Source organism: Microtus pennsylvanicus, chromosome 10 (assembly GCF_037038515.1).
Source record: "Microtus pennsylvanicus isolate mMicPen1 chromosome 10, mMicPen1.hap1, whole genome shotgun sequence".
Classification (NCBI taxonomy): domain Eukaryota; kingdom Metazoa; phylum Chordata; class Mammalia; order Rodentia; family Cricetidae; genus Microtus; species Microtus pennsylvanicus.
Genome location: NC_134588.1, coordinates 83,881,836 through 83,903,324, shown reverse-complemented (window position 1 = coordinate 83,903,324; position 21,489 = coordinate 83,881,836). Strand labels below are relative to the sequence as shown.

General features: G+C 45.8%; 1 protein-coding gene across 1 annotated transcript in view; it reads right to left on the bottom strand.

Annotated features, from left to right (window-relative positions):
* The window catches only part of Polr3a (RNA polymerase III subunit A), a 38,735-nt gene that overhangs the window by 13,599 nt on the left and 3,647 nt on the right, over positions 1–21,489 (bottom strand). The window contains exons 4-19 of the mRNA XM_075988823.1: positions 20,164–20,335; positions 19,787–19,941; positions 17,834–18,073; positions 17,558–17,720; positions 17,306–17,442; positions 14,518–14,621; positions 13,273–13,414; positions 11,451–11,591; positions 9,495–9,564; positions 8,458–8,585; positions 8,210–8,348; positions 6,939–7,103; positions 3,960–4,132; positions 2,287–2,398; positions 1,154–1,272; positions 455–592 (exon numbers count right to left, since the gene is read on the bottom strand). Of these exons, the coding sequence (XP_075844938.1) occupies positions 455–592; positions 1,154–1,272; positions 2,287–2,398; positions 3,960–4,132; positions 6,939–7,103; positions 8,210–8,348; positions 8,458–8,585; positions 9,495–9,564; positions 11,451–11,591; positions 13,273–13,414; positions 14,518–14,621; positions 17,306–17,442; positions 17,558–17,720; positions 17,834–18,073; positions 19,787–19,941; positions 20,164–20,335 (2,298 nt within the window). The remainder of the gene's footprint in view (positions 1–454; positions 593–1,153; positions 1,273–2,286; positions 2,399–3,959; positions 4,133–6,938; positions 7,104–8,209; positions 8,349–8,457; positions 8,586–9,494; positions 9,565–11,450; positions 11,592–13,272; positions 13,415–14,517; positions 14,622–17,305; positions 17,443–17,557; positions 17,721–17,833; positions 18,074–19,786; positions 19,942–20,163; positions 20,336–21,489) is intronic.

Sequence of the window (21,489 nt, the reverse complement as noted above, 5' to 3'; positions counted from 1 at the left end):
TGGAAACCTCTCAGTAACTAGCAGGCAGGGATCACCCCACTCCCCTGTCACGCTAGGAAACAGCTTACAGAGGCTCTATGGTAAGTTCAAGACTATGAGCTCGGCATTTGCCTCTAGGAGATTTAGTCACCTGGGACTTTAATCTGGTCTCTGCCTTTCAGAGCACACAGGATAATCTGTGCTGGGCTACCGTTCTGTTTGTTTCTTAAATTCCAGAGCACCAACAAGTCTAAATGTTACCTTTCAATACCAAGAAGGGGCAAATCACAGCTCTTATACAAAACACGCACCCAACGCACATATGCACACATGAATGCAGCCATGCACACAAGGACGTGCGCATGCACGTTAACACGCGCACAAGAAGGCATGAACATAGTGAGCAGGTGCGGCTCTCGGGCTCACATTCACACGGTGCTGTGGTTCTGTTGCTAAGGACACTTCCTCAACTTACCTGCATGTATCCTGTTTCTGCGGTCTTTACAGCAGTGTCTACAAGACCCTCCCGACCAGCCATTGTGTGGAAGAAAAACTCAGTAGGCGTTAAACCAGAATAAAAGCTATTGGCCACAAAGCCTTTGGCAGCAGGGAGCTAAAGAGAGGTAGGAAAAACAGAAAATCAAACAAGGTTCAAGGCCCAAAAATTTTAAAATCCATTCACATAAGAAAAATGTCCCCAGGAGGCTACACACAAACCTAGCCAGTGACTCAAGAACTGGCAGGTGACCTATGCTTGCCTAGAGGAGAAATAATTTAGGCACTCCATCTTTGCTAGAATGCTGGTACAGGTTAGAGGCTAGGAAGAGGAGAACGTGAGTTGGAATTGCTATTCCAGAAGAGCCAAGGACCTCAGAGGGCACCCAACCCATTCCCTGGGAAGCCATTGTCTTCAAGACTTCCTTATTGTGGGCAGGCCCCGCCCACCTCCAAACCAGAACCTCCTGTAGCTAGAGGTGCTTAAAATGTAAAACAGACCACAGCGAGGGTGGTGCAGCTCTGATGCCAGCAGTCAGTGGGGCCAGGCTGACGTGCAGTGCCACTCAATGCCACAGCAATATGTTCTATGTAAACACCAAGTGAAAATAACAGATGAATGGTAAGACCTCAGGGACAATCTAGACTAAAAGACTGTGAAGCTTCTACTGCCATTTACCTTCGAATGTTTCTCAAAGTGAGGCAAAGATCTGTTTTCAAAGCCATCTGGAACCCGGGAGCCACTGATGGCTTGCTGTCCCACACACGCGATCATCTGTGATATGTTAATGAAGGAACCTGGGAACAGGTCAGAAATGGAAAACTGTACTGGAAACAATAACAGAAGCCAAGCAGAACAGGGGCATAAACAAGAACGTGACACAGCACGACCTTTCCAAGGTTACTGAAGGACAGAATGACGGTAACAGCTGGAACAAGGACAGGGCTCAGGGCGTGCGCGTGTGTGGGGTGGAGGGAAGGTCCACTGGAGTCACTCAGATGCCGTCAGATTGGCCTCTGGACATGGGGTTTGCACAGAGAGGAGGAAGGGGAGGAGTGTGAATGTGTGGGAGAGTGAGAGAGAAGCAAAGGTAGAGGGGACCCTAGGTGAGCTCCAGGAGCAGGAAGCAGAGCAATGGGCAAAGGGCATTCAAGTTAGAGAGCTGGAATTTTATTTCATGATGAATAAAACCCCACAGCAATAGAAGCCAGGAGATTTTGAGTTTGAGCAATGCCGTAAGGTCTGAGTAAATATGAAATTAAAGAATTTTGCCACATCTAAGCTAGGGCTATAACTTAGCAGTAGCACACTTGCCTAAGAGGGGTGAGGTCCTCGGTTTGATCCTCAGCACACAAGAAAAGATTGCCATATCACTAAATCTATTACTAAAAATTTCCAGCTTTTTTTTTTTGGCTTTTTCGAGACAGGGTTTCTCTGTGGCTTTGGAGCCTGTCCTGGAACTAGCTCTGTAGACCAGGTTAGTCTCGAACTCACAGAGATCCACCTGCCTCTGCCTCCCGAGTGCTGGGATTAAAGGCGTGCGCCACCATCGCCCGGCTTCCAGCTTTCTTTTTAACACCAAATTTAATCAAAGCACCTTCAAACTCAGGAACTCTGTCACATTCCCAACTACTGTCTTCAAAAGACTTAAACTGTCCCAACTCAAATCAAACAAAAGCTCAGACTTCCATTTAGACACAGGCACGTGAAGAAATGAATTGCCTCTATGAAGATACAACCACCGAAGTCGTGTTCTAGAGACAACCCCCTGGTAGGGCACACAGACAGCCAACCCTGAGGGCTTAGCTCACCTTTGGAGCCACACAGGGCCATGGTGAGGGGGCTGTTGCTCTTGTCCAGCTCTCGGAGGCAGGCACTGCCAGCATGGTCCCTGATCACAGACAGCTCCTTCAGGATCAGGGCCTAAGGGGAGGGGCAGAGAGGGAAGAAAATGCAGTCCTTGAGGAGCCATTTTCTGGCTCTGCAGATCACTAACCTTCAATCTGATATTTATAGAAGAAAATTGAGACCATTTCATCAGGATGTCGGATTTCCAATCAATGAAGTTTCCAGAACTCGACAATCAAAAAACTCAAGCTTCACTAAGACCTTGCTTCCCCTAGGTCCTGGAAGAGTGTGAATCGCAGTGTATAACAAACTCCTAAGAAATATTTCAAATTGCTCATGAAGCAGATGTCCATGACTTTGTGTGCTGCTGTCTATGTGAGAGCAGGTGGACATCCAGTCATGTCTGCATGCACACATGTAAGTGCTCATGTGAAGGAGAACTGCCCACTCTGTTGCAGAGTCTGTCTCTACCTGTCCTCACCCAGCATGCTCTCAATCTGCACGAGCAGAGAATGTGACAAGATGACTCCAGGACCACCCTGACCTGTGAGCACAGACACAGCTCACAATTTGAGCTGCTGAGCCCTCTAGAGGTCGTTGTCCTATTAAGGCCTCAATTAATTTTCTAGGTGGGTACAGTGAGAAACCTCTTCTCACCTCTCTGTTTAAAACTCAGGAAGACAGAAAAGTAGCTGACTTCCAGGGGACTAACTAGGACACTCCTGGGAGCCCAGCACTCAGGATACCGTGGCAGGATTCTGAATCAGAGACTGGGTTACATAAAGCCTGTCTTTAAAAAACCCTCATGGAAAGAAAAAATTCTTCATCTTCACACCTCTTATTAGCCTGACCTGGTTTTGAATCCTCTTTAGAAAACTAGTTATATGATTTGAAGAGAAAACAAAATACTTGCTTTGGACTTCTACAGGTGTGTGCCACCCCACACAGCTGGGAACACTTAATGCTTCAAGGGCCTATCTTCCATACTATAGGGAGGTGAAGGTACAAGACTCAGCCCATGGAGAAGGCAGAAGAAAGCAAGGTATGGTAACAAATCCAAGACTCGAGGCTGAGGGCAAAAGACCTTGAATTTGTGGTCAGCCTGAGCTACTGAGTGAAACCATCGTGAAACAGAACATAAAAATGCCCAGTGCCCCAAGTCCTGGTCCATTTGCTTTTGAATTTCAGGCTGCTAAAAGAGAGGAACAGATTTTGATGCACTCAGCCCTGTGGCTTTAAACATGAGGAGGCTGTGGGCTGTGTGTGAAACAACCCAACATGAATATTTCTTATCATGTATCCAAGTCATGGTGATGATCAGCTCCTGGGCTTTGGTGTGGTGTATCTGTGGAGGAATGCTGCAGAGACGGAGGGAGAGGCTCCGAGGGACAATCAGAGCAACCCCAGTGAAGCACAGCCCCATGATGTCAAATGAACCCAAGTTTTCATACCAGACTGTGAAAGCTCAAAAAGCAAGGCCCCACCTTGCCAAACAAGAACACATGCCAGGAATGGGACAAGAATGTGCCCCATTCTTGTCTTGCTTGTCTGCCACCTTCTCTTCATAGCTTTTAGCCCATCCCAAACACACTGTAAGCAGGACAACTGACCGTGCCCATCTGGAGGGCAGCCTCACCTCTAGTGTCTCCTCAGCAGTACAGCCTGGCTGCTGCTGCAGTTTGCCAGTGTTCAGGGCTTCAATGTATTCATCGCATTTCTTGTAGCCAGCATTTAGTAGCTCATACTTGGCCTTGAGCAGTCCCTGGCCAGGTGTGACATCACCAATCCCGATGGAGAACCCACGGTTAGCTGAGGGAGCAGAAGAGTGATAACCATTATTAGTCAAGCTGTCAGGCAGAGCTCATCCCTGCTGCCTGCCCTCCTCCTCTCAGAAATCACTCAAGGAGAACAGCTGAACTCAGCGGAGAGAGGAAGCACTATGTGACTCTGGGATTGGTCTACAACAGGGAAAAAAAGGACAAACATAAACGCCATCGCTGATAGACTAGGCCTAAGCTGCGCATATGAAGAAGTGAGTGGCTGAGGGTCCAGTCTTGGTTGCAAGGAAAAGAAGAGGCCCTTACAGTGTCTTTGGGTGGAAGTGAGGTCGCCAGTGTCTGCAGACATGGAGATGAATGCACTGGAGACAAGGACAACGGTGTGAGGAAAGGCTCTGGGCTTCCTTTAGAAGGAAGATGGCAATTGAACCAAGAACTCTGGATTTGAGAACATTAGTCACAGTCAGGTAAGATGATAACCATCTGTGCAGTTTATGATGGGGGGTCCTGAGCCCCCTCCTTGGCCAGCTTCCATGTCTCTATCCCCAGGGGAGGCTGAAACTAGAAGGGATGTCTCTGAAGAAATCAAGCCTCCCTAAAGAAAACTGTTACTGATGGGGATAGGTGGTGGCCCTGGAGTGAGAAGACTGGCTCTCGGCTCAAACCAAGAACCTAGAGAACAATAAAACCTGAGCTGTATTTCCAGTCAGTGATGAGTATCTCACACCCACAGATGAATGAAATACCAAGGAACAATATGGATCTTATGGATTTTAGGGCGATTTAGGTTTTTTATTTTTTAAAAAATTTTATTTTTATTTATTTATTTCTTTTTGTTTTTTTTCGAGAAGGGTTTCTCTGTAGCTTTGGTGCCCGTCCCAGAACTAGCTCTTGTAGACCAGGCTGGCCTCGATCTCCCAGAGATCAGCCTGCCTCTGCCTCCCGAGTGCTGGGATTAAAGGCGTGCGCCACCACCGCCCAGCTAGATTTTATTTATTTATTATGGATACAGTATTCTGTATGCTTGCACGCCAGAAGAGGGCACCAGATCTCATTACAGACGGTTACAAGGCACCATGTAGTTCCTGGGAATTGAACTTAGGACCTCTGAGCCATCTCTCAACCCCTTTAGGGAAGTTTTAACATGAAATATGATACCATAAGTTAAAGAGAAAAGGATAGAGAAAATTAAGGGAGCAAATATAAAATACCCAGTAAAATTTCTTCAGAGCAATCAAAGTCAAATCCAGAGATCAAAGTGAGGCAACTCCTGCCAGGTGTGATGGTACACGCCCCTAATTCCAGTGCATGGGAGGCAGAGATGGGCAGATCCCATGAGTTTGAGGCCAGGCTGGTCTACATACCCATTTCCAGGCCAGTGGGACTACATAGTGAGATCATGTCTCAAAAACATAAACAAAACAGAGGAAGTTGGAAAAATCCCAATGAGATAACCTTATCTGCAAATAATGATCATTTTGTCAGAAATCTAAGACTTACCAAGTAAAACATTCAAAACCAACAGAAACGATAAAAGACAAAAAGAATTGAGAATAAAGACACGTTTTTAAGAAAAAAAGTAAGAAAAACAGAATTGATCCAGTAACTGGAAATGCAATTAACACATTTCCAACGGAAAGAAATGGAGATAAAATTATCAAAGAAATAATGATGAAACTGCAGACAGAAAGGACACTACTGCAAAGTTATAGGAGTGACCGAGTGATTAGCACAGAGCGTAAAGAGCCTGCGCCAGGGCTTCATTCACTGTGCAAAGTTATAGGAGTGACCGAGTGATTAGCACAAGAGCGTAAAGAGCCTGCGCCAGGGCTTCATTCACTGTGCCCTTTTCCAACAATACTAAACATAAGACACAGTGTGGCCTCCAGGTGGGAAACAAAAGATTTAAAATATTATGGGGATAGAAACGGCTGCACCCTTTCCACAGCACCTCTAGAAGCTGCAACAGAACAATACTGAGGGGATTCTGAGGTAAAATATCCAGTATAAAATTTTTCATCAAGGCAAAGAGTTAGTCAAATATGAAAAGAATCACAATTTTATGGTTGGCAAGATGGCTCAGTGGGTAAAGGTGCTTGCCACCATGCCTGATACCAAAGTCTGATCCTTAAGACCCACGTGGTAGAAGAGAGACTCCTACAAGTTGTACCCTGACCTCCACACTTATGCTGTGGTATCAGTGTACCCATACTCACAGACAGACAGACAGACAGACAGACAGACAGACAGAGAGACACATAGACAACAAAACTCGATTTTGGGAACCATGCAAAAATCACTTGATAGATGCTATCCTCAAAGCATGAGCGAGCAAAGGAAAGAGCCATGTGAGCACAGGGGGGCGATACTGAACCATCCGCTTGGAATGAATTATGGGAGGCCCAGAGGCTACAGGAGGAAGAGACCTGGTCAGTCCTCATCAACCCAATATGGACCAAATTCAACAGAACTGCCATATACAGACTACCCATGTATATACTTCAGCATCGCCAGGGCATAAATTTCATTTAAATTTCAGAGGCTGTGAGTTTCTCTAGGTACTTGGGAAGCAACCCACAAAGACCTTTTATGCAATACACCCTCTCACAGACAATAGGAAGCTACCATAGATTCTGATTAGAAAAAATGAAAATCAAACTCAAATCTACCAACTTGTGAGTAGTGAGTTGAAGTCACAGATAAATACACAGATGATTTAGTATACTTTATCCAGTTCGGGTGTGGGAATGAAACAGTGAAACAACACACTGTCCTACAACACTAAGACTTTGCCAACTACAGTATTACATGAAAAAAGGAGCTGCTGAGATACTCACACAGGTAGACAGGAGCCAGCCGGGCGAGCCGAGACATGGCATCGGCAGCCTCGTTCTGCCCCCAGTCTCGCAGCAAGATGTAGAAGATGTTGTTCTTGGATCCCGACCCCAGGGTTCCCTTGTCCATGCTGCCACTCATCAGCTCGCTGTTCTGAATCGTGACATCTGGAAGGGTGATACTGACAATGCATTTAAATGAACAATTATCTGGTTGAAAAATATGTTTACGTCCTGAAAATTCCTAGTACAGCTGAAGAATTTCTCAGAAAACCAGAACCCTTCTAAATTTTAGAACTCATGAGCACACCCGAGATTCACAGCTAGTCCTGAGGTCCTGTTAGCCAGTGAGCTGGGGAGAGCGACGGAGTGCTAAGGAGCTTGTGTTATACAGTAGCTACGGGATGCCGGCTGTGAACCTCAGTCAGACCACTGGTTTTTTTTTTTTTTTTTTTTTTTTTTTTTATTTTCGAGATAGGGTTTCTCTGTAGCTTTTGGTTCCTGTCCTGAACTAGCTCTTGTAGACCAGGCTGGCCTCGAACTCACAGAGATCCGCCTGCCTCTGCCTCCTGAGTGCTGGGATTAAAGGCGTGCGCCACCACAGCCCGGCCAGACCACCGTTTTAAAGGGACTCAGGTGACCTGTATTTTAATCCTCTTTCTGTTATATTCTACTGAATCTGCATGTTAGCAAGACTTCTTCTTTCTGCCTAAGTGAAATCAGTTTAAAAAATTAGTCTTGGGGCAGGGAAGGCATGATGCCCTGAGTTTAATCCTAACCACCAAAGTAGAGTCAAATGGTACTGTTCCCCACTGGAGTCCCAGCACTCCTCAAGGTGAGGCAGAGGGCTGCTATTAGTTCCAGGTCAGTATGAGACACGATAGGAGGGCTTATCTCCGTTCAAAAAAACAAGCAAACAAACAAAACCCACACCTACTAGTAGTATTTATTATATCTTGTAGACCAATGAACACATGGTCTACAAGATATAATAAAAATAATGACAACAAACTATAAACCCAAAACAACCTTTGCTGCCCACCTCTCTTAGAAAAAAGCCAAGTTGCATTAACTGACAAAACCCTTTAAAAGGAGCGCTCTGAGCACCGGAACTGCCACACGGTGTCTGCTCTCCACAGAGACTGACACCAGCAGAAGCGCAGCAACACTGTCCTGGAGAAAACCCTCCCTCCCTCCCGACCCTTTGCAGAAACAGTGAAGCTCACGCTAGGTCACCGCTTGCTCCTCCCAGCCCGCCCATCCCATCCACTCACAGGAATCATTGACGCACAGGTCCTCCCCCTTGCCGCAGTACTGCTTGCCCTTGGTCCGGAGGTTGGCCCTCACTGGATTGTCTTCGCTGGGTCTGAGGATGACACTGAAGATCTGCTTTCCAGTCCACAGAGTGACAGGCTGGAGGAGAGGAGGCAGCAGATGAGGGTGCAGTGACTCCGGGCGGGCGAGCCCAGCACCAGCACGGTCCCCTCCATTCCACTAGTCATCCACACAGACCCCAACGCACCTTTAGTATTGTAGGGGGTGGAAGGCGTACTTTAATTTTCTCATCCTTGCCAACCAGTATTGAAGCGATGATCTGGCAAGCCTTGGCTCGATCAAAGAAAGTGTCCTTGAGGGTGAGGAGGTAGGCACCTAAGGCAAAGAACCAGCACAGAAAGGAACTATGTGGGCGAACACACACATTTTCAACCTTCAAGTCAAATCAGACTGTTCCCCAGAGAAGAATAAAAACAGAGGTGCTGACTGTACCCCCAACCCTACTCCAAAGTAAGTCAAGTGGCTTTGCTTCATCTACTGTTCTTCTCAGAGCAGCGGCAGAGCCTAGGCCAGACACTAGGCCTAGAAAACCCCCAGGTTCAGGAAGATCAGCCTTGGCTGCATGGGAAGCTCAGGGCCATCCCAGATGCAGCCCTACTGAACATCCCCTACATGCTCAGCCTACAGGAAGCCCTACCAAACCACCCCCCAACTCAATCTGTATGAAGCCCACTGAATCCCTCAACTTAGCCTACATGAAGCCCATCGGCCCCCTCAGACTACATGAAGTCCCCTGTACCCCTACTAAACCTACACGAAGTACGCCGTATCCCTACTAAGCCTACATGAAGTCCTGTACCCCTATTAAGCTAAGCCTACATGAAGTCTCCTGTACCCCACTCAGCCTACATGAAGGCCCACCTCCCCACTACCCCCCCCCCTTAGCCTCTACCACAAAACAAGCAACAAAAAAGTACCTGCCAAGTGTGAGGAGCTCAGTGAGTACACACAGAATCCAATGGATAAACAACTAGCAAAACCCACTTCCAACAATCTCAATATGTCAGAATGGCAAATCTCAACACAGGGCAGGACACGGTGGTGCACACCCATAACCCTGGCACCCGGGAGTGTGCAAGAGGATTCTGAGTGCCAGGCCAGCTGAGCCACTCAGGGGGCACACTGTGTCAAACTAAAAGTAGAAAGACTCCTAAGACAGGTAATAGCCATTGTCTGAATCACTGTGCCTGGGAAGCCAGAGTCTCCTTTCAAGTTAATGCTCACCTGTTAGGAAGTCCTGAATGGCAGCAATGAGCGGCTCCCCATTTCTTGGGGTCACAAGGTTCGCTTTGGTCTGAAGGAGAAACAAACACATGTCAGTCACTCTGGCTGGACAGTGAAGCCTGAGGGTCTGCATCACGAGACTGCAGGTATCACATGGCTGTTGAGAGGTCTCCACCCCAGCAGTCTTACTATATACCGTGCAGTTCCCTTATTAATCAAGGGAAAAGAAAAGTCCCTAGTAGGGGCTCACTCTGTAGCCCAGGTTGGCCTAGAACTCACTATGTAGCCTAGGCTGGCCTGGAACTCACAGTGATCCTCCTGCTTCAGTTTCATGAGCACTGATGTTAACAAGTGTAGCCAAGACCAGCTAAGAACATTCCCTTCTGTGAGAGCTGTGTGATCTCTGATATCAACCACGCCCACGTTTCTCCACAATGACAGGAAAACCAGTGATTTCTCTTTAGATCATAACACACTGAGAGCACGCAGAGGTCCCTTTTCACAGTGGGACTCTTCTAATGTCCACAAGGAACGTGGAGGAGCTCCTGAGCATCTCTGGGTTTTGCTTAAAAAAAAAAAAAAAAAAAAAAAAAAAGAACTACAAATACGTCTGTTACCCTAGTGCTAGGAACAGATGTAGAAGGATTACACTAAGTTCTAGGCTAGCCTGGGCTACCGAGCAAGCCCATCTCAGCAAAGAAATGTGGAGGCTGGAAGTGTGGCTTAGTTGTCAAGTGTAACTAAATTTTATTTACTTATTTACTTTTAGTGGGGTCAGGAATGAATTAAGGGCTTCGGGCACGCCAGGGAAGAGTTCACCATAGCGCCACAGCCAGACTCTATCCCTACAAGAGGATTTTACAGGTAGAAATAGAGAGGATACTTACAACCATACACGGGAGAGCTTATAATATAGGAATGCAGGACAGAGGGGGAAAAAGCTCAAACCAGATGTGGTATAATATGTGCACTCTTGGCCACGAGGGAGACTGAGACAGGAGGATCTCTTGAGCTCATGAGCTCAGTGCTAACACAGACAACATACCTAGGTCCCAGTTAAAACCCATAAGTCCAAAGTTATACAAGTCAATATTCAGTAATTACTAAAATGGCACAGCCCCACACAGAAGACACCCAATAGTGCCATGTACAGCAGGATGTAGGAGGCAGTGTGGATGGTACAAGAGGCAGAGACCAACTCCTAAGAGCAGGCATGAACCTCCCTATCATAGAACCTCTGCAGCCACAGCGGACTCATTTTAAGTTTGGAAGACAAAAGAGCACAGTGCCCTTTAAGAGGCCAGAGCAGCATGTGATACGCTTCGGGAAGTTTTCACTGATGACACACTGAGCAACCCATTTAGGAGGGCATCCCCCACACACACACACATACTGGCACTGAGCACAATGTTTCTCCCCCCTTTTTTGAGACAGGATCATGTAGCTCATGTTGGCTTTGAACTCATAATGTTCTTGTCTCTGCCTCCAGTGGGCTGGGTCTCACTCTGTAGCTCAGATTCTTAAGTGCTGGGATTACAGGAATGCAATGCGCCACCACTCAGGCTATTTAGTTTATTTTCTGTTTTGTTCTCTGTGTAGCCTTGGCTGTCTGGCCTGGACCTCACAGAGATCCATCCGCCTGCCTCTGCCTCTTGAGTGCTGGGATTAGAGGCGTGAGTCACTCCCAGCTAGTTCACAGCTGTTACTCGTGTCCGTATTTCCTCCCAAGAATCCAAAGTACAGATCAGAAAATGCCATCCCACCCTAAAACGCACTTGTTACTAACTCACGATGTGACTGTTCATAGGCTCAAAGGGACCCAATGAGAAAACCAGAGAGAAGAGCACAAGCCTTGTAGCATGTGTGAGAACAGAAGAGGCCCGGCTTCTCTGGGCTTGGGACCTGCACTACTGTTTCATGTGGGGCCCAACTCACACGTAATATCCCACTACCTACCCCCATGAGAACAAGGGCCTCGGCTTTGGCCTCCTCTGTCTGGGGAAGATGAAGGTTCATTTCATCCCCATCGAAGTCTGCGTTGTAGGGGGTGCAGACACATTCATTGAATCTGAAGGTCCGGTGGGGCTTGACCCTGGCCTGTGGAAGACCAAAACAAAATATGAGTACCCAAAAGCTTCCTTGTTTCAAGCCATAAAGTAAACACAAACACTGCCTAGAAAACTAGGTACTTTTAAGGAAGTAAACTTCTACTTATTCTTTTGTGATAAACACAAATCACTTGTAAATTAGCCAAGTAAATTTAACATACTATAAGGCAAATACCAACACAGGAGACAATATATACAGTCTACATTCCTCAGTATTAACAAAGTTTCAAATATAGTTTATTATAGAGGAAGCCCCAAAGCAAGAAATGTAAGTCTACCAAGTAAGGAATTTGGAAGTCAGTGATTCTCAACTCCCCAGACTGATAATGAAGGGAAAAGAACTAGCCATGGATGCTGCCCTTTCTTTGTGAACTGTTCTTCAGGGTGAGCTGCTGCCCTAAGAGCAGAGGAAATACGTTCATTAAAGGAAGTCTGGATGGGGCTGGAAAGATGGCTCAGCGGTAAAGAGCACTGACTGTTCTTCCAGAGGACCAGGGTTCAAATCGCAGCACACACCTGTCAGTAACTCCAGTTTCAGTGGACCCAACACCCACGGCAAAAACACCAATGCATATTAAAAAAAATGATTAAAAAAGAAGTCTGGATAACACATGAGAAAGGAAAGAAATTAGAAATTGGGGCCTCCTGTATAGTCTCAAGTATCTGAATCTTTCCTTTAGCATCAGCCAGAGTGGGGTGGCCAGAACACAATGAACATCCCCTAAACAAACCAAAAGCAATAGCCAGAACCATCTATACATCAGCCCTGTCAAAAAGCTGAGCCTTTAGACTCATTTCAAGCTTACAGGGGTGAAAAGCAATAGCAAAGCCACATCTGCAAGTGAGCCCACAGCACTCTTCAAAGCCACTCTGCCACTAAGCACTCGACACGCCTCAAGAAACCCACTCTTCAAGTCTCTCAAGCATTTCAGTGGCTAAGTTTCTTGTTTTGGTTCTTTGAGACAAAATTTCTCTGTGTAAGAGCCCTGGCTGTACTGGAACTAACTTACTCTGTAGACCAGGCTGGCCTTGAACTCAGAAATTTACCTGCCTTTGCCTCCCAAGTGCAGGGATTAAAGGCATGCACCACCACCACCTGGTTTTAGCTGCTAAGTTAAAGACAAAAGCAAAACCAAATCAATTTTTGCCTATTTTATATAAAGCTGTGTGTACAACACACACATCTTCCTTAGCAAAATAAAACAATTCCAGTGATTTTCACATCAACTTTCAAATAGATCTGTACCACTGTAATGTTGTGTATGAATCTTAGACCTCACAGCTTAAAAGCATTAAAGAGAGGGGTTGTAGATGGTTCTGGGTTAGAAGCACTTCAAGTTTGCTTCTCATCATCAATTTTGGGCCTCTCACAACTGCCTAGAAAGCCAGTCCAGAGGATCCCATCCATGCCCTTTTCAGGTCTTCACACTTTCCTGCACACACACAGATACACCCCCCCCCCACACACACATATACATAAAATCCAAAAGATTAAATTTAAAGTTAAAATCAAAGCCTTATCCTGTCCACCCGAGTTTGATCTCTCGGACGCACCTGGAGAAGAGAAACTATTTTTCCAGCTTGTTCTCCATGAATGCAAACACACACTGCTATAAACCTAAGAGGAGCACCTCACACTGCTATAAACCTAAGAGGAGCACCTCACTCACCAGGTGGGCCATGATGCTCAGCTTGTGCAACGAGGGCTGCCGGTTGAACAACACCACGTCTCCATCTATTAAGTGTCTCTCCACGATGTCACCAAACTTGAGCTCCTGAGCCATCTTTTCTCGGTTTCCGTACTTCAGAAACCTGAGCAAGCAGGACACACACATAAGGTCTCTGAACTAAGTTCTCCCACCACGCTTCCCGCACTCAGAGCAGAAACTGATGTCTAAGACACTACCAACTTTCTGACTTATTTGAGTCAAGGTTTTTTCAGTAGCCCAGGCTGACCTGGAACTTGTGAACTTCCTGCACTGATCCTCCAAATGCTGGGACTACAGACATGTGCCATATTCTTTCCTTCCTTCCTTCTTTTCTTTCTTTGAGACAGGGTTTTTCTATGTAGCCCCGGCTGTCTTGGAACTCGCTCTGTAGACCAGGCTGGCCTTGAATTCACAGATATCCACCTGCCTCTGTCTCCAGAGGGTTAGGATTAAAGGCATGTACCACCACCGCCCAGTAAAACCCTATTTTTAACAAGAGAGTGCTGGGAGCTGGTGGTACAGCTCAGCAGTACATAAGGTTTTTGCTTAACCCCCTCAAAGCCCTAGCTTCAGTCTCTTTCCAGATCCAGGAGAAATGTATGTTAAAATATTAATGTATTGGCCGGGCGGTGGTGGCGCATGCCTTTAATCCCAGCACTCGGGAGGCAGAGGCAGGCGGATCTCTGGGAGTTCGAGGTCAGCCTGGTCTACAAAGGGAGTTCCAGGACAGGCCCCAAAGCTACAGAGAAACCCTGTCTCGAAAAACCATAAATAAATAAATAAATAAATAAAAAATATTAATGTATTTTGTTTTGTAACCATAGAAATATAGTAATATTCCTTTTTCTACAGGATCCTTAAAACCCTCATGGCATAAACCCCGGCTGGTCACCTCACCTGGCTGTGCAAGCCAAACTTGGCGAAATGAGCACCAATGAGAGATTCTCAAGAGCCCAGTGACATAGAAAACAACACATTTGTATCTCAAGGGATTCTGTGTATGTAGGTCTAAAAACGTCACATGTAGAAGAACAATACTTCATGCATATTCAGTGATCAAACAGACAACAATGGACACAGGACTATTCAATTTAAACATCTACGGTCCACACACCAAAATGCCAGCCACTATCTGCAATGCATTCCACGGTTCTGGTGAACAGCACCATCAGGCAGGTTAACCCCTCACAACTGGGAAAGCGTTACCTTTTCATCTGCATGTGTCTCTGCTGGATGAAATTGGCTCCTGGGTGAACATCAGGGCCGTTTCGAACCAGTTTCCTCAAAAAATTGATGTTTGCTTTGTTTACCTACAGGACCGCGATAAAAAACACAGTAAGACAATCTTTCCTTCCTATAAGCTAGTTAGCAGTGCTCAGAACAACAGCTGTTCATTGTATGGGTTCTAAGAGAAAGCGAGCCACCACGAGGCAGCTGTGGCCCACAGGATTGACACATGACAGACAGCTCTAGAACTTGGTCTCTAGTCTCCGCATGTGCACTGGACTGTATGATGCTGTACTAGAATGGAATCTGCCAACTTTCACCAGGCTCTAAGGGCTTAAAGATACGGCAGCAGAACCACGGGCTGTGGCCTGCGCTAGCCATGCTCTGTAACTTCTGGGTCAATGGTTTCAAGGGGAAGAATTAGATCATTCTTCATTCAAATGAGAACATTTGGAACAGGTTTATGACAAGTACTGATGATCTAGACTGTCTATTAACCTCATGTATGCAGCTAATCAGGAGGCTTTATTACCAGGCCCTACGGCGGTCTAGGTCTCCACACAGAGCTCAGAGTGGGGGGCCGCTGTAACCAAATCTTATACTCAAAGAGTTGAATGCAGACTGCTGCAGGCTTTCTGGATCAGACGGAACAGCATCCAAAAGATCGGTAGTTTTACAGTTTAAAAACTAACAACCTATCCCAAGAAAACTAAGCAGGAAGGACTGAATACTTTTATTATTTTGACAATTTTGTGACTAGAAGTTTTTGGATGGCTAGACCACAAAATCTACAAACAAACAAGAAGCACAGTTTTGTTTTGTTTTTTAAATAGCACTATTTAGAAAATTTTTTTCAGTGAAATACTTTAGAATGTGATGATTAAAGAAACAAAGGTGTTGAAAGTGTTGTAGGTGGGGGAAAAAGCCGTAGCATAGAGGTTGAATGGATGTCTTCATAAACACAAAGCATGATACAGGGGTTACTCATGTCAAAATGCTCACATCACCAAAACGCACAAACCAGAATGGCTAGATGACACTGACTGAACTGAGAACGGACTGAGTGTGTCTGGTGTTTAGGGAAAGCCTGAGATGGATGGGCGTGCCCTTCTGTTTTAAAACACATCGGAATGGGGCTGGAGAGATGGCTCAGCGGTTAAGAGCATTGCCTGCTCTTCCAAAGATCCTGAGTTCAATTCCCGGCAACCACATGGTGGCTCACAACCATCTGTAATGAGGTCTGGTGCCCTCTTCTGGCCATACACACAGCCAGAATATTGTATACATAATAAATAACAAAATTAAAAAAAAAACACACACACATCGGAATGGGCTTAGGATGGTTTTCCAGCTATGAGGCTTCAGCTTCGTCTCTAGCACTGGGGAAAAAAGATTCTTCTACAGATATAAAAACACTCTTTTTTTTTCATTTGCAGCTCTCTTTAACTGACAGAGCGAGACAGTTCAATGGTTTATTAAAAGCACTTGCCAGGGCTGGAGAGATGGCTCAGAGGTTAAGAGCACTGACTGCTCTTCCAGAGGTCCTGAGTTCAATTCCCAGCAACCACATGATGGCTCACAACCATCTGTAATGAGATCTGGCGCCCTCTTCTGGTGTGTGGGAAGCAGAATGTTGTACACATAATAAATAAATAAAATTAAAAAAAAAAATAAAGCACTTGCCAGCAGGTTTGAGGATCTATGCTCAATCACTTGCACTCACTGTGGAAAGAACTGACTCCTGAAATTTGTTCTCTGACCTCCACATGCACACCCTAAGACATGTGCACTAACACTTATGTATGTGTATATACACAACACTAAAAACAAAAACAGAATACAAAGAAAGTACTTTATCCATCACCCCTTTAAAAATTTAAAAAGCTGAGCTTGGTGGTGGTGGTGCGCACCTTTAATTCCAGCACTCAGGAGACAGAGACAGGTAGATCCGTGAGTTCAAGACCAGCCTGGTCTACAAGCGAGTGCCAGGACAGGCTTCAAAGCTACAGAGAAGCCAGGTCTCAAAAAAGAAAGAAAGAAAAAAAAAAGTTGATCCAGGCAAAGTGGCATACACCTTGAATCCCAACACTTGGGAGGCAGTGGCAGGCAGAGCTCTCTTAGTTCAAGGCCAGCCTGGTCTACAGAGTGGATTCCAGGACAGCCATTGATACATAGTGAGACCCTGTCTCAAAAACCCAAACCAATCCAAACCAAACCCAAAACACACTTAAAAATAAAAACCTATTATTAAATATAGCTGTTTTACAAGAATTGTCTCCTTCGAGTCCGTGAGATTCCATCCTTGGTCCACTGAGCAGGGTGGAGGTCAGTGGCCAAGCGCTGACAAGCCTGGCACACATGGTCCCTGGCTGGATCTCTACCTCTGCAACAAACAGCAACAATAAAAGACCCGAAGGAGAACCCAACTACCACCAACTACAATTAAGACTGCACCAGTGTAGCTGTTACAGAGGTTGTGCATGTTTAACAAAGCGGAACTCAGCAGTTCAGAGCACTGGCTGCTCTTCCAGAGGTTCTGAGTTCAATTCCCAGCACACATGGTGGCTCACAACCATCTGTAATGGTTGTGACGTCCCCTTCTGGTATGCAAATGTATATGCAGACAGAACACTCATTTTTAAAAACTCATCAACAAAGTGGAACTAGCTATTTTCACAAAGCTGTATGGGTTTCTGGAGCTCTGCATGAAATATCAGTGGAAACACTGGATTCAAAACAAAGACCTGGGCAGCGGAACAGTATTTACCTTCTCAGGAAACGTTAGAATTTTGGCCACGTGAACTGGCACAGCTACTTCATCAATCCGGAGGTTGGGGTCAGGGGAGATGACTGTTCGGCCAGAAAAATCCACCCTCTTCCCTGAGAGATTACCTCTAAATCGACCTAAATAAATCAAAACCACCATGAGTCCCATGATACACCCCGTGCTGTTTGGGGGAATCCGAACAGACGTATACTCCCTCAACAGGTGACAATGGTGACCTTGTTGGGGACCTACCCTGCTTCCCCTTCAGGCGCTGCACAAAGCCTCGAGTCCACTTCTTGGGTGCCATGTTGAGAGGGATGCCAGAGAGCTCACTGTTGATGTAGAGGGCGCACTGCAACTGCAGGAAATCCCAGTCCTCCATGATCATCTGTGTCTTGGCTCCTGAGATCCGGTGCTGAGTACAGAAAGATTAGGAACAAACCTGTTTTCTGAGCTTTCTTGCATCTAGTGACCAAACATCTCGGATTCACTGAGTGCGGAAGGCACAAGTCAACAGGAAGCACTGACCTTTTTAATAACGTCATTTAGGAAAATGATCTCTGTCAGTTTCATTGTGAGGTCATCTTCATTGGTTCCAGACTTCAAATCACTTACGACAGAGGGTCTGATACACAAGGGAGGCACCAGAAGTCGGGTGAGAATCAAATCAGAGGGTTTTCCCGCTTCTGGGTTCATCAGAAGCAAAGGGACATCTTCAGCTGGGATGCGCTTAAACAAATTTAGAACTACTAAGGGATTCAAGTTCTCCTATGGAAGCAGGAAGGAAGGATGAGAGAGATAGAGGGTTAGTTTCCTACAGGTTGGTAAAGTTATCCTTCCCTTTCCTTGAAAGCACGATCCCATGTAGCCTTAAACTTGCTATGTGGTAGAGACCTGCCTAGGGCTAATTGGCCAGCGAGCCCTGGGATTCCTCCTGTCTCTAGTGGATCTAAGAAAGCTCGAGGGATGAGCAGGGAGTAAATATGATGAAAATATATTGTATGCATATGTGAAATTCTTAGAGAATTAACAAACATATTTAAAATGTTAAGCTATGAATCAATAACTTATTAAGAACTCTGCAAATTATCAGATATCCAAAAATCCTAAGGTTGGAGTCAAGTATGGTGTCACATGCCTTTAATCCCCGTTTTCAAGAGGCAAAGGCAGGCCAGCCTGGTCTATATAGTAAGCTCCAGGATAGCCAGGACTACATAGAGCAATGGTTCTCAACCTTCTCAATGCTTCAACCATTTAATATAGCTCATTTTGTGACGACTCCAACCATGTAACTGTTTCTGATGCTACTTCATAACTGTAATTACGCTACTGCTATGAACTGTCAAGGAAATATCTGTGCTTTCCGATGGTCTAGGGTGACCCTTGTAAGGGAGCTCGAACCTTGGGGGTAAGCCCCACAACTTGAGAACCACTGACATAGAAACCACTGTTTCAAAAACAAACAAACAAAAAATGGCCATTATGTGTCTTATTAAAGTATGAAATTTTCTGGAAATTTTATTAACTGAATCTTACATTTCAATAATGAAATGTTATACTTAAGTTAACATCAACACACATTTTCTCTAGGGATCTCAGAGAGAAACAAAGTTAGAAAGAAACATCTGTCCAGGTGGTGGTGGTGCACTTCTTTTTTTTTTTTTTTTGCTTTTTCGAGACAGGGTTTCTCTGTGGTTTTGGAGCCTGTCCTGGAACTAGTTTTTGTAAACCAGGCTGGTCTCGAACTCACAGAGATCCGCCCGCATCTGCCTCCCAAGTGCTGGGATTAAAGGCGTGCGCCACCACCGCCCGGCCAGTGGTGCACTTCTTTAATCCCAGCACTGGGGAGGCAGAGACAGCCTGTGAGTTCGAGGCCAGCATGCTCTACAGAGAGAGTTCCAGGACAGCTAGGGCTGTTCACAGAGAAAGCCTGTCTCGAAATACCCCCCCCCCCAAAAAAAAAGAAACCCCAAAAAACTACTATGTGTGATGTGAGTTTGAGGGCTCACTAGTCTTCTGGGGACAGACTATAACTTCCGTCCAATTCTATGGTGCTGCCCACAAAGGACCAGGCTGGCACAGATTGAGCTGGACTAACCAGCTCCACCCATGACCTGGGTATGGCAGCACAAGCCTGTAACCCCAGCACTTAGGAGACTGAGGAGTAATGGGAATGGAAGATCCTGTATTACACACTGAGACCCTATTTACCACCCCATGCCCAGGAGGAAAGGAAACCACTGAAGGGAAGAACCAACACATGGAGCTCAAAGCCAATCCAATAAACTCAGCACCAGACACACACCTCTCGGGTCCATGAAGCACTATGGGAGCTGAACTGACAACATAACCCTCGTGTCTTCTTGAATGTGAGAATACTGGGGATGGAGTGTGGAGGAGGGAAAAACTGCGTGCATGGGTACGTGTCGGCACATGGGTGTCCCTGTATGTTTGCGAGCTGCAGGCAAAGGGAAAGCTCACCTGTGCCCTTTCCAGCAGTGGTTCAACCTCTTTGTTGTGCTCAATGGCTGTCTCAAAGGACTGCAGGAAATCTGACACAATGGGATCCACAACCTTTTTGTTGGTCTTGTATTTTTCATGAATTATCTTCAGCAAACCACATTTCTTTACAGTACCTATAAGAGTGAATTCATTTAGCAAGGATGAAAAAGTCAGGTTCTTTGCTCTGCTGGCCAAAGGTTATAGTCCAATGAAACTGACACAGCAATCAAAACGGAGAGGGGCATTTCCCAGTAGCACACCAGGGCCTAGTTCACAGGGAAAAGGCTGATTTTAAAACATCATGCAGAACCAATCCATGAAACAAGAAGTGAGCAGAGCCTCTGGACACCCCTCACCGTTAAAGGCGCCACAGTAGGAACAAGTGCTTTTCTTCCGACACTTATCTGAGACCTTCTTCTTCAGACCCCGCTTCTGCAGGTAGGTCAGGCCAGGCCTCTTCAGGAAATCTAGAAACTGCTGCTTCTCTTCCTGGGACAGCATAATGTGACAGCAGGTTTTGCAGATCATCTTTTAAAGGTTAAGCAGAGTGGAAACAAAGGTAAGAGACTAGAAAATTCCTCCCCTTTAAAAATGCATCCTCTGGCTGGGCAATGGTGGCACAGGGTTTTAATTCCTACAGGAGTCAGAAGTAGGTGGATCTCTATGAGAACGAGGCGAGGCTGGTCCACAGAGTAAGTTCCAGGACAGTCAGGGCTTCACAGAGAAACCCTAGAACCCTATCTCAAAAAAAAAAAAAAAGGGTTGGAGAGGTGGCTCAGCGGTTAAGAGAACTGACTGTTCTTCCCAAGGACCTGGGTTCAATTCCCAGCACCCACATGGCAGCTCACAACTGTCTGAAGATCCTGTTCCAGGGGATCTGACACCTTCACACCAATGCACGTAAAATAAAGTTAAATAAACCTTAAAAAAAAAAGAAAAAAAAAACAAAAACCAAACCAAACCAAACAAACAAAAAAACCAGCCTGGTGGAGGTGGCACACGCCTTTAATCCTAGCAATGGGGAGGCAGAGGCAAGCGTGTCTCTGTGAGTTCAAGGCCAGCCTGGTCTACAGGAGCTAGTTCCAGGACAGGCTCCAAACCTACAGAGAAACCTTGTCTCAAAAACAAACAAACAAACAAGCCACTCTGGAGCTACCAAAATGGGAAAGGTGCTTTGTGCCAAGTCTGAGTCCAATCCCTGGGAACGACAAATTAGGAGAAAACTGACTCTTGTGTGTCTTCCTCTGACCCCCACTGAGTGCCCCCATACATAAGTATACACAAATCAAATGAATGTAATAATACTGCTAAATGTCACCTCTTTGTTGTGCACATGGAGTGAATTATCATGAACCAAGACCGCACATAGAGGTAGCCTGTGTTCTCAGGATGTTGGTGGTACTCAAGGCCAGATGGCAAAATTTTGTTGCTAGCTTTTTCTTAGTGCTTTCTGCATTACTTGAACTATTATTATTTTTTGGGCAGTGCTGGGGAATTGAACCTAGGGCCTTATGCATGCTAGGCAAATGCTTATCAATGAACGTCTATGCATGGCTTGGTTTTTGGGACAGGGTCTTGTTATTTAGTTCAGGCTGACCTTGAACTCACCTCAAGTCTCAGGCTAGCTTCAAATTTTCAATCTTTCTGACTCTGCCTCTCTAGTCCTGTGATTACAGGCAGAC